This window comes from Malaclemys terrapin, chromosome 18 (assembly GCF_027887155.1).
Source record: "Malaclemys terrapin pileata isolate rMalTer1 chromosome 18, rMalTer1.hap1, whole genome shotgun sequence".
Classification (NCBI taxonomy): domain Eukaryota; kingdom Metazoa; phylum Chordata; order Testudines; family Emydidae; genus Malaclemys; species Malaclemys terrapin.
In genome coordinates, this window is record NC_071522.1 from 3,545,119 (window position 1) to 3,557,587 (window position 12,469).

The following is a 12,469-nucleotide window of genomic DNA, read 5'->3' on the forward strand; positions in this document are numbered from 1 at the left end:
CAGCACAAAGGCAGCACCCCAAGTTCCCAGCTACTTTGGTGGGCACAGAATGACGAATGCACGTTCCCTAGAGACTTTTAGGAGGAGGGTCTCTCTTCTCTCCTTGACTTGGAGCCAGTCAAACCTCAGCTAACTTCTTCCCTCAGAGAACAGTGAGCCACTCCTGGATTTCAGCATCATGTCCCATTTGTCTGAGAACCATCAAGTTGCTTCATGTTCACTTTGTGATCCTTGTGCCCTGTGAGAACATAATGACAACGCAGAAGGACCTCAGGCCCCAACTGAAGCTGTATTAGATGTGTGATCTTGGGTTCTCCTGGAGTTAAAATGATACAGATGTTGAGACAGTTCAGGCCTCCCTTTGCGCCCTCCCTTCAGAGTTTCATTCAGATTGCAGGGGCATGCTGCAATGCATCTGATTGCAGATCCTACTATGTCTATACAATGTGACTGTTCTCATCTGTCAAACTCAAAGTAATGTCTAAAGTAAGGCGCATAATAACTTCAGCTTCTGAAGTGTCATGAAATCTCAAGGCACTTTCCCAAAGAGCTACATTTCCTTAATGGGACCATCAGCTGAGCTCATCAATAAATACAATTTAGCCATGAAAGAAATTTAGCAATTAACTTTCAAGTTCAAAGGTTTCTTAGAATCAGGGGAAACAAATGAACCATAGCTGAATCTGTTCTGCATGCTCCTTTCACCTCCTGCATGACAAACATCCAAGTGATGGGTTTTGAGCTCCTATTAACATGTAATCACCTGCCTGTGTTAATATCTCATGCAGTCATTCCTGGACCCTGAAAACACTCATTTCTGTAGCAAAGCATGTTGAAAATTGGATTAGAAGGACAGTCAAATGAACCGAGGGCTGCTTGTTTAACTACCTTTAAATGATACAGTGTTGGCATTCAAAGGGCCTTCCCATGGGAACAGGACTGGGCCCAAACAAGTTCAGAAATAATTTAGATTGTCATAAAAAGGCATCCACCCTTTAAACCCAGGTTTCCTTCTTGGGAATCCAAGTTTGCTCTCAGCAGAATAGCTAAGAAGCAAACAGAATTGAATAGAAATTCACACGGCACAAAAGTAGGTTCTGACAGAATTTGGACTCCTGGTGGGCTGTCACACAGGAGGCTGGGGGCTTTGCCTACCCTCGTGATGCTGTGAGCTCGTAATCATCTTGTTGTCTTGTATTCTTTCTCCTGTTGCTCTGCTCAGGGTGCCGGGTCCTTACCCTCAAATCAGTAAACCTCCTCCGGAAGTACATCTCCATCCTGGATGTGCCCATTAGCTACCTCCAGTCCCAGGATGTTCTCTTTATACTAACAAAGGAGGAATCTGAACAAGCCAAGGTGAGATGCATTGTTCCTGCCCAGCCTGTTTGAGCATTTCAGAATCATTGTGAGGGCTTCAGCCAAAAGTGCCTCATGCATGTGGAACTTAAAAATATATATACTGCACATGGAGTGTAATTGGCACATTTCAGACAGTCAGAAGAACATAAGAACGGCCATACTGGGTCAGGCCAAAGGCCCATCTAGCCCAGTATCCTGTCTTCTGACAGTGGCCAGTGCCAGGTGCCCCAGAGGGAATGAACAGAACAGGTAATCATCAAGTGATCCATTCCCCGTCGCTCATTCCCAGCTTCTGGCAAACAGAGGCTAGGGACACCATCCCTGCCCATCCTGGCTAATAGCCATTGATGGACCTGTCCTCCATGAATTTAACTAGTTCTTTGATTTCTGATTTATTTATAATCAATCTTTGATTTATGAAGCATCATTGGATTTGCTTTTAGGAATATTTACTTGTCAAGACAAGTTGCTTTGTACGCCGTTCAGATGGTGGGATTGGGCAGCTTTGCAGCTCTTAGACCCTGGGTGGCCAGAGTGCACTCTTATATTTGATACAGTGATGTGGATTGTGGACACTACAGTTCCCAGCATGCAGTATTCTATCTTGATCTGCTCTCTGTCTTGTATGACTACTTGTGGCAGCAGGCTCTTAGCAAGTTGCCCTGTCTTTTGGGCAAACTTTGGGTTATTCTGCTGTGTAAAATCTCTATACATTCTAGTCAAGAAACCTCTTATCACCATATGATTAGAGCTCCCTCCACAGTATATTAAAGTAAACATTACAGAGCAAACAGTGCTCCTAATCTACAAGTGACACCCACAGCACTGTCATATTTGTGAGGGTAGTAACAGAAAGTTCCAAGTACAAAAATTCCTCTGATATTTCAAGCCACAGTGGCTAGAACCTTGAGTCTGACCTTCCTACTGACACTTACTTTCCAAGTGGCATGTCATAAATACATGAAATGGGCCTCAACTAGCAACTTCTGGTCATATGCAACCACTTGAAAATAGCCCCCGGGATTCCATTATAGCATTGTTTGAGTTTAGTCAGAATCCCACCGCTGCTAAGCTTTGTTTGTGCTGGTCCTTTGGTGGGTCACCGAAGACAGATTTCACTGTAAATCTAGTAGTGAACTTTACAGAAAGCCTTGAAAGCTGTCTTCCGAATGGGTTTGGAAGGTCTAATGTTTTCTCGCATATTTTTATCTTTCTAGAGAGCCATGCGGTGCCATCACAGCCAGCTTCTCTGGTTCCGACACACCTACATCCTGTTCTCACGCTTCATGGTGATCAATTCACTTTGCCTTCTGTAAAGGGAAGGAGAATCATACACACTTCCAGGGGTATTGAGAAACCAGAGAAGGGCGACAAAGAAAAGAGAGTCTCTGCCTGACCAAGCACTATTGAAAGCTCTTGTTTCTTTAATGCCTCAAGACGAGGACAGAATTCCACCTTCTGGGATACACATTGTCCCTTGGGGTTTGAACCAGGATCCTCACAGCCCTCAGGCTGTAACACTGAACCGCACAGGCCTGCCTGTCAGTCAGCCAGTTCCTGCTGATGGAGGGCTGGTTTCTTGACTTTAAAATGCCAAAACTTTAGGAATAAAATATTAAAAATTATACAGACTAATATAATTGCACTGAGCTCTTACTGATCTTTCCATCTCAATCCTCCAAGCCACGCTGTGATACGAGCTTTACTTGGCTGGACTGTACCTCGTGAAACACTAGTATTTATTCCTGCTTCCAAACAAAGTCTTTGAGATCCGCTGAACATAAGCTGTTTTTCACCAGGATGTGCAGGGTGTACGAATGAAGTTACAAGTGAGAGGGCGCCAGCCAGTTCTTTGACAGAATAAATATGTAGACATAAAAATTCCAGATGCACCATTTGAAAAGCTGCCCCCTTCCTCTTAGTTGCCAGGAGGAAATGCTGGGTTCTGGGTTTTGCAACCCACAGATTCAGCAGGTAAGTGACAGGCCAATTTTCAAATATTTGTTTGTAATTTTTAAATCTACACAGAGATTTTAGTAATAATTGGAATCTTAAAGGAGGACTTTCACACTGGAGCAAACTAAATAATACTCAGCGTTTACTCAGCGCTTTGCACTCATCATCGAGTTATTCCTCACCGCCCCTGTGGGAGATAGGGATATAAAGACTATAAACCCCAGTGTAAAGATAGGATAAGCAGCTTGCCCAAGGATACAGAGCAAGTCATTGCACTGCCAGGATCAGAGCTCAAATTCCTGGCTCCTAATTCCTTACTCAAATCACAACACCCTCCCAAACATAGCTATTAAAAAGATACCAGGGCAGAACTGTACTCTCAGTATTTAAACACGCAGCTAGGGTTGCCAACTTTCTAATCGCACAAAACCGAACACTCCTGTCCCGCCCCCTGACCCACCCCCTGCTCACTCCATCCCCCCTCCCTCCATCGCTCGCTCTCCCCCACCCTCACTCACTTTCACCAGGCTGCGGCATGGGGTTGGGGAGTGTGGGGGGATGAGGGCTCTGGGTGGGGGTGCAGGCTTTGGGGTGGGACCGAGGATGAGGGGTTTAAGGTGCAGGAGGGGGCTCTGGGCTGGAGCAGGGGGCTGGGGTGCGGGAGTGGGTGAAGACTGGCTAGGGGTACAGGCTTTGGGGTGGGGCTGAGGATGAGGGGTTTGGGATGCAGGAGGGGGCGCAGGCTCCAGCTGGAGCTGTGGGCTCTGGGGTAGGGCCGGGGATGAGGGGTTTGGGGTGCAGAAGGGGGCTCAGGGCTGGGGCATGGTGTTGGGGGGGTACAGGTACGGGCTTCAGGAGGGAATTTCGGTGCAGGAGGGGACTCTGGGCTGGGACAGGGGGTTCGGGGTGCTGAGTCCCGGCAGCGCTTACTGCGGCTCCCAGGAAGCAGTTGCCAGGTCCCTACATCCCCTAGGCGCATAAGCAACCAGGGAGGTTCCACGTGTTGCCCTCGCACCCACACCCGCAGCTCCCATTGGTTGCGGTTCCTGGCCAATGGGAGCTGCGGAGCCGGCACTAGACAACCCTACACACAGCTATCTTTAAGTCCATGAGTCAGACCTATTCAGCAGAGCACTTAAGCACATCTGCATTAACTTCAGTGGCACTACTCTCATGTTGAAAGTTAAAACACGTACGTAAGAACTTGCTCAACTGGAGCCTGTAATGCCAGCATCAGCCCGATATAGTTCTAAAGCCAGAGTAACTTCAGTGAAATCAAGGGAGAGACGAGTGTAACAGCAGAATTTTTCCCTGGGTAGGGAGACGTTATTTCATGTAGTGCGGTTGTGTAAACCAGGGGTTCTCACCCTTTTTCTGTCTGAGTCCCTCCCAGCATGCTGTGAAAACTCCACGGCCCAGCTGTGCCACAACAACTGGTTTTCTGCATACAAAAGCCAGGGCCAGCATTAACGGGTAGCAAGCAGGGCAACTGCCTGGGGCCCCAGGCCACAAGGCGCCCCGTGAAGCTAGGTTGCTCAGGCTTTTCCAGGGCTTAGGCTTTCTTTCCTGGGCCTCAGTGAGTCTAACACTGGTCCTGCTTGGTAGACCCCCTGAAACCGGCTCATGGCCCCCGGGGGGCCCCGGGCTCCTGGTTGAGAACCACAGTGTAACCCCGATAATAACACAACTGGGATGTGTCTGCACGAGCCAAAGACAACATGGTAGAATCTTGCAATAGATGTAAGAACCTTGTTCTGACTAATGTGATTTGAACTCTGCTGCAGATAGGGGCAGTGTCAGAATAAGGCAAAGAGGAAAAACCCCAGCTGTCGGGTAGGTTACGGAACTGATGTGGTCTGACAACTGAATATAAAATGAAAGGAGGGAAAAAACAGGCAGCACAGAAAGATTTATTTAAAAAAACAAAAAAGATATACTTCCTGAACAGCCTGGCACAGGAGAGCTTGAACTAAGAGGTTACATGGTGGCCTGCCAATGGCAGTGCTCCAAGCTGAGCCCTTTGGATACTGAGGCTGTATCATGGTTTCGACATGCTCCTGATGGTCTTATGTTCCTTCATGGCCTTCTCCCACTCTTTGCCATTGATCTCCTCCATGATGGTGCTGCACACACTGCCCTCATCCAGGCAGTGGGGGGCTATTCCTGGAGAAGAGGGGAAAATACAGAGAGAAACTCTCCCTTTGACGCCAAGGAGAGCTATTCTCTCAGTTTCATGGGCAGTGTGAATCTCAGAGGGTGTTGATAGTGTCGATACAGCTGCAGCAGGTGAGAAACCTGAGATGGCCAGTGGCCCATTGGTCACAGTTAAGACTTACACAATAAGGAGGTGCTATTGAAAGTTGCAGGTTCAGTTGTTCAGTACTTTAGAAGCAAGCTGTATGATGCACAATTATTGTGCTACTGCTCTCGGCAGAGTGCTGGTGGTCATCAGGGTCATTATACAAGTGCAGCGGGGGGTGAATTTGTGTTGGCATAGGTCTACCAGGTTTCTTCCCGGTTCTGTTTACCTACCGTAACCATCTGGGTTAGAACGAGGAGTGTAAAAGCTCTGCACGCCGCAGGTCTTACAGAATGTGTGCTGGGCGCGGTGCGTGTTGAAGGAGTACATTGTTATGTTATCAGCACCCTAGGCAAAAAAATACACAGTGAAGGTTTGCCACGTACCCAGAAATGGGTCATTTTTTGTCACTTACATTCCACAGGCTTGTAATTAATAAATGTAAAATTGCAGGCACAAAATAAGACTAGTCTAAAATATCACCTGCTATGTCTTTATGTGAGTTAGAGTTAAGAATACGGCATGCATGCTACTCTGTTCCAGATATTAATCTCCTTTCCCTACCCTCTGTGCTTTACTTTCACATGCACCTTTCCCCCAGACAAGCCTAACAATTGCCATGGCTTTACTTTCTGATTACTGAAATGCAGTCACTGAACTCTCTATTACAGCAGGTCTATTATAAAGTGCTTAGGTTTTTTTTAAATGCTCCAAAGTAAACATAATTGGGGGGTTTCCTCCCAGAAGCAGTGGACAAATTTCTGTGTTTATCTGAGACCGTCCAGCTATCAAAGAAAATTAAATTAAATGGTGCTAGAAGACAAGAAAAATTAATCTAAGAGCTACAGTCCTCAGAAAACTTGGAATCCAAGAGCCTAACCTGTAAGATGCCCTTGTAACAATTAAAATGTAAAGGAGTTAAGCCTGTAATCAGAATTTAAAAACCAAGTTAAGGGAGTCTGAAGCTGATCTAAAATAGAGGCAGAATTCTTTATAGCAATGTGCTTGGACCCAATCCACAGCCCAATAAGTCAAGACTCACACGGATTGCGATGGGCTTTTGCTCAGATCTGTAGCCCATTAGGAGTATGAGTGCGACAGTAATGCTCTTTGTCGTCAATGTAACATGGACTTAGCACATTTACCTGCAAAAAGAACAGGAGTACTTGTGGCACCTTAGAGACTAACAAATTTATTTGAGCAAAAATAGTTAGTCTCTAAGGTGCCACAAGTACTCCTGTTCTTTTTGCGGATACAGACTAACACGGCTGCAACTCTGAAACCATATTTACCTGGTGGCAATGCCACTCCTGGGGTGTACATACATCCCTGCCTCATCTTTTGAAGAGGTATAGTCACTTTTCAAACATGGAACTTCCCATTCTGAGACACGCTAACAAACACATACAGCCAGGCTCCTAGGATCCAAATGGATTTTTCACATCTCTCCAGACAGACACAGGCAAATTTATGATACAAAGCTGACCACCACCTGAATCTTTCAGAATCAAATATCTTGACAGGTACCCACACCCACTGCATGCATAAACCCTAACCTACCTTCAGCAGCTTGAAGTGGGAAGCCGGGACAATGAAATGTCTGTTCTGTTTCTTTATGCAAATACTGCAACTGTACAAGGGGAAAGAACAAGAAAAAAAACATGACTATTCTATAGGCAGTTATAACCTGCAATGTAACAGTCATATCTAGCCTAGAGCTCTCAACAAGTTAGATTTCACTGAAAACTATAATTATTTTTACCTGGTTGTCATCAGGGTGGATATTAGAGAGACAAGAGATGCAATAGAAGTTGGTCCAATAAAAGATATTACCTCACGTACGTTGTCTCTCTAATATCCTGGGACCAACACGGCTACAACATTGCAAACATCAGGTTTGATGACAGGAGTGGACAGACTGCAACTATGGCATATGTCTTTGTGTATGCATGTATTCAGTCTAGAGACTTATGTTTTCCTGTAATATGGAAAGTAAGCTTATCTACACTGAGAGCTGTATAACTGTCTTCTCTCCACAGTACAACTCTCAGTGGATAGATCAACGCTAAACTGTGGCCTTGAGAAATCCATGTAAAGTTTGCCAACTTCATCCAAATGCTACCAATATTAATTACTTTGCAAACAAGGGAAACAGATTTGTAGTGACATCTGGGCTACAGAGAAACTAATTCTGAGTCTGTGGAAAGACCATACTGAAATTAGACAATTTTATAGGGCTTGAATATATATCCCTCACCACATGTTGGTAGTAATGTGTTCTCCATTTGATAAGAGAATGCCAAGAAAGGATCAAACCCCACATCCTTGAGAGATCTGTTGGAAAGCATTTTGTTTTGAAGAAGTATAAAACAGAGGTGGCTGTTAAAACCTGGACAATTTTTGTACAAGCACAGGTATGAATCATGAAACTGTAGCTGAATTTCAGTGTAAGTTTTTGCACTCTGCTTACCTATATTTCCCTCTGCAGTCCCACATGGAGCTGCTATTCTGTACTCCGTGATGTGCAGAATCCTGTTAAACATCTGCCATGTTTTACTCCAGATATGGCTACATTTTAGTAGTGGGGTAAGTGGTTCCTGTATGTATAGGAGTTTGTAAAATGCTTCCACAATAAAATTCTGTATATATGTAAGATATTGCTGTTAATAATGATACTAAATATAGCACTTTGCATGTGTTTAGAACCTTCCATTCATGGATCTCATGAAATTTATTTAGCTTCACAGCATCCCTGCAAGATATGCAAGTATTACTGTCTTCATTGTGTGGCTGAGGAAACTGAGGCATAGATATAGTGACTTTCTAGGATCACAGAGGAAGTCTTTGTAATTATTAACTGTAGTAGTTGTAGACTATGTAATAATAATCATCACATCTTACCAAATTGTAATGAGCAAGTCACTTTGATCTGAATTTCCACTTGCATAAAGGACATTTAATATTTTCCCCCAGATAGAACAGTTGAAGTCAATGGAATTTCTCTTCTGGATTTAATTGGACCTTGTATTAGGGCCATAGCTAGTATTCCACAAAGTTAAAAACTGGGAATTTCTTTTACTTTTTTTACATCTACTGTTTCTGGCCTATGAGAGGCAGATCCCATCCTCAACAATCTGCTAAAATTGCCTTAAATCACACACCTAGTAGCGATCTCAGTAAGGATCCCTGTAACTCCAACACTGCTACAGTCTCCCTGTTCTCAGCTGTTTTCCAAGCACTTATCATCTCCCTGACAACTGCAGCTTTTTCCACATCCTCACCCCTTCAGCTAGGGCATAAAGAAAACACGAAGTTGCCACTGTGCTGCCCAGAGAGTAGAGTGCACAGCACCTTCCTTTCTCTGGCAATCAGCACATTGTGCAGTTGCAGAACCAGCACCTGAAATCGACAGTACTGACCTACTGGTGGATCTGAACTCAGCTGGGGCTGCACCCTACAGGAAATAGGTTAGACATCTGTCCTGCTACTATACCAACTTCCAGTGGATTTCTGTTTCGTAAACACTTTGAGATCTTTGGATGGGAAGTGCTAGAGAAGGGCAAAGTATTTGGCTATTCAGATTTGGGGTGGCAAAATAAATAAATAAAAAACACTCACTTGCAGTCAAAAATGTGCAGATCTGTTGATGCCCAAACCTCGAAGCGGACAGCTCCGCAGTGACAGCCTCCTGTGTGCTTCACCAGGCCTCTGTACTCACTGGATGGAGCAAAGGCACATGTACCCAAAAAGAGAGGATTTGTGATCAGACATTTCTTGTTGGCCAAGGAAGCACTGAGATTTTGTAGTGTCACAGTCAACTCTACCAGAGATATTATCCACTCAGCAGTGGGAGCCAAACTGAAGCAGACCCACCTTCCCCCAAACACATGTCCAAATTCTGATCTCAGCTACAGTAGTAAATCTAGAGTAACTCATAGAATTCAGTCAAATTATGTCAGGATTACACCAGTGAAATTAAGAATAGAATTTTCCTATGTTCCCACCAATTCTGCTCCAGGCTGATGTTCTTTCTAGAAAGAAAACATCACTAACTTGCTTCCATTTCAGAAGCTGGAAAAAGAGACGATAAGTAGGATTTAATTAGTTTAAAACATTTTAATATGTTTTTGAAGTCTCCCGGCTGCACTCACAGCCTCAAGGATCCTCTGCTTTGTGCATTTCTTTCACTCCCTTAGGACTTTGCCATGGTAACCTAGCAAAAGCGACATGCCAGGTCAGACGCAAAAATATTAAGTCCCTTACTTTTCATATTATCAATTGCATGTATTGACAGTTTGTTCAGATTTATTAATGGGAATAACAAAAAATATAACGATATTACACACACGTTCAGATGGGACAGCGGGATTAGAATATGAGCTTGGTAGATGTGTCACTGTAGACAACAGAAAAGAACAGGATAAGAGGATTTTTACTTCCCTTTGATGTGAGGTCCCTGAAACATGAACAGATTAAGAGTAACAGCCCATAAATTCCATGGGAAGAAAATAAACTCCACAGAAGCCAATGTTTATTATTGTAAAAATGCTGACACTAGGAATATTACATTGCAGAATAATATGGACAGGCTTCAAGTACAGCAAATGTGATACTTATGGGGCAGAGATTCTGGGCTGAGAAAATGTAGAAATACAAAATACAAAAGTCTTTTTGAAGATAATTAAGTAGTCTGACTAAATTCCACACTGTACTTGGCCCCTAAATCTGAATCCAAAGCAGAGATATTTGTCCAGTCAGAGCTGCTGTAGGTCTAGCCATGACCACTTCTCTGGATGTGGTTATAAGATGTGTGCAATGAGCCTCCCACATTATTACCAAAATCAACATCTAGATATTAAATTGATAAGCATTTTAGAAACACTTAGATAAATCTAAATGTAAAATGTCTGGATAACACTGCCAGATAATACTTATTTGCATTGCCATTAAGAATCAAAAGAAAGGTGGCTGGGTGAGTCCTGCAAAAAACATGTTTTTGAAAGGCTCAGCCTCCATGTATTGGCTTGCTTATTGAGCAAGAAAAAGTTTGCTGTTAACTTCCCATAAAATCCACATTTTACTCTGCACATGGATTCATAGAAGTCATTTATATGGCTAAAGCAAAAAGTGAAGGAAAAATTGTGAAAAGCCCTACTGTCATTCTCTCTCTCTAAACCCAGAGAAGCATGGATTGTAGATCTATGACCCTTCTGACTCAATTAATTATTAACCAGGCACTTATCAGATCAGACTGACAAAGGTCCACAGGCGAGCACTAGCCTGGCTGGAATCAGCATTCCTAATGAAGGTTTGTTTACTTACATAAATAGTTACATTAATGTCCTTTGTCTAAAAGTATGGAATTGTAGGTTTATACCAAACACAGGAAACAAAGATGGAGAGAAGGTCTATCAGGGCATCAGTCATGTGGTTAGACCCACCTGAGCTCAAGGGGGAGCAGCCCCCTCCAAAAGCCACAGGGTAGATGGGGTCTAGGGAAGAAAAATATTCTGTCCTAATCCCAGCTCTAACAATCATGGGCCCGCTCCCATTGACTTCAGAGGAGCGGGTCAAAAACGTGCAGATGGGCCACAAAAAAATAACGCAAAAAGAACAGGAGTACTTGTGGCACCTTAGAGACTAACAAATTTATTAGAGCATAAGCTTTCGTGGTCTACAGCCCAAGCATCCGAAGAAGTGGGCTGTAGTCCACGAAAGCTTATGCTCTAATAAATTTGTTAGTCTCTAAGGTGCCACAAGTACTCCTGTTCTTTTTGCGGATACAGACTAACACGGCTGCTACTCTGAAAAAAATAACGCAAATAAAAGAATCTGCCCAAACACATTGTTGGCTGCAGAGAAATCCTTGGGCGTGAGAGATCCTGTCCCAACCGGTGCTGGGCTCAGAGAGGGCCCTGCCCCTGAGGCCAGGAGGGAAGATTTTTACAAAATGTAGGTGGGACCCAAGCAACATGCAAAGCTGCACCATGGATCCGCACCAGCCCTTAAACGGCGGCAGCATGCCACAGTGACAGCATAAGCTCGCCGAGGGTGGGGTAGGTTTCGTTTCTGCCCCGCATCGGAGCGCATTGGAGAGGCGCTGCCCTGCCTCCGGAGGAAGAGCTTAGGGCCCGGGGACCCCCGGGTCTGTGCCCCCCTCCTTCTACTCACAAGGTGTCCAGCAGGAGTCTGGCTGCCTCCTCACAAGTCAGGCTTTGCCTCTCCTGAAACTTCACCCAGCGTTCCCTCTGCGCCCCCAGATCGAACAGGCAGAACGCTGGGGGAGGCGGCGGCTCCCCTGGCCTCTCCCGGGGAGCCGCGGGCTTCTTGCCTACCCGACTGCTCTCTTTCCCCCGGAGGGAGTGGGCGGCAGCAGCCGGAGACGCTGCAGCTGGGCTTCTCCCCCGAGATTTCCGTGCAGAGCCTGCCTTAGTTTTCCCCATGCTCCTGGCCCTGGGGTTTGCATGCGCCCTGCACCCCCGTAACCACAGAGCTTGTGGCTGGGCCCCTCTCCCATGGGGCCTTTTGCTCCGTTGTTGTGATCTGGAGTTTAGGTGCAAAGGGACATTCCGGAGCTGCTGCTTCAGAGTCCGGAGCCACGTGGACTGGGAGGGTTTGGTGCCAAATCCTGGGGAGTGAGGAAAGGTGGTGTCATAACTATAAAGGGAAGGGTAATAGCTGTCCTGTGTACAGTACTATAAATCCCTCCTGGCCAGAGACTCCAAAATCCTTTTCCCTGTAAAGGGTTAAGAAGCTCAGGTAACCTGGCTGGCATCTGACCTAAAGGACCAATAAGGGGACAAGATACTTTCAAATCTTGGGGGGGGAAGGCTTTTGTTTGTGTTCTTTGTTTGG

At 45.1% G+C, this 12,469-nt stretch overlaps 2 protein-coding genes across 4 annotated transcripts in view; one reads left to right on the forward strand and one right to left on the reverse strand.

Moving 5' to 3' along the window:
* PIGL (phosphatidylinositol glycan anchor biosynthesis class L) overlaps window positions 1-2,984 on the forward strand; it is an 85,863-nt gene extending 82,879 nt beyond the window's left edge. The window contains exons 6-7 of one of the 2 annotated variants that reach the window (XM_054008708.1): window positions 1,223-1,356; window positions 2,577-2,984. In XM_054008708.1, coding sequence (XP_053864683.1) covers window positions 1,223-1,356; window positions 2,577-2,675 — 233 coding nt within the window. In that variant the 3' untranslated portion in view covers window positions 2,676-2,984. Of the gene's footprint in view, window positions 1-1,222; window positions 1,357-2,576 lie in introns of those variants that run through there. The other variant, XM_054008709.1, reaches the window with a different exon arrangement.
* Window positions 2,985-5,209: 2,225 nt separating this feature from the next.
* CENPV (centromere protein V) lies at window positions 5,210-12,204 on the reverse strand. 2 transcript variants are annotated; one of them, XM_054007989.1, is made up of 5 exons: window positions 11,950-12,204; window positions 9,233-9,331; window positions 7,175-7,244; window positions 5,848-5,962; window positions 5,210-5,478 (listed from the first exon to the last, which is right to left on the reverse strand). In XM_054007989.1, exons 1-5 carry the CDS (start codon window positions 12,129-12,131, stop codon window positions 5,354-5,356), a joined length of 591 nt encoding a protein of 196 aa, XP_053863964.1. In that variant the 5' UTR covers window positions 12,132-12,204; the 3' UTR covers window positions 5,210-5,353. The 2 variants fall into 2 exon arrangements, with proteins under 2 accessions (XP_053863964.1, XP_053863963.1); XM_054007988.1 differs by having other exon boundaries at window positions 11,786-12,147.
* Between the last annotated feature and the right edge of the window lie 265 nt (window positions 12,205-12,469).

Excerpts from the sequence above, each read along its gene's own strand:
- CENPV (XM_054007988.1), bottom strand. The coding sequence starts at position 12,057 with ATGGGGAAAACTAAGGCAGGCTCTGCACGGAAATCTCGGGGGAGAAGC. Across the intron at positions 7,245-9,232 it reads CTGCACATTTTTGACTGCAA|TTGCAGTATTTGCATAAAGA; the intron begins GTGAGTGTTTTT and ends CCCCTTGTACAG. Across the intron at positions 5,963-7,174 it reads CCCACTTCAAGCTGCTGAAG|GGTGCTGATAACATAACAAT; the intron begins GTAGGTTAGGGT and ends TTTTTTGCCTAG.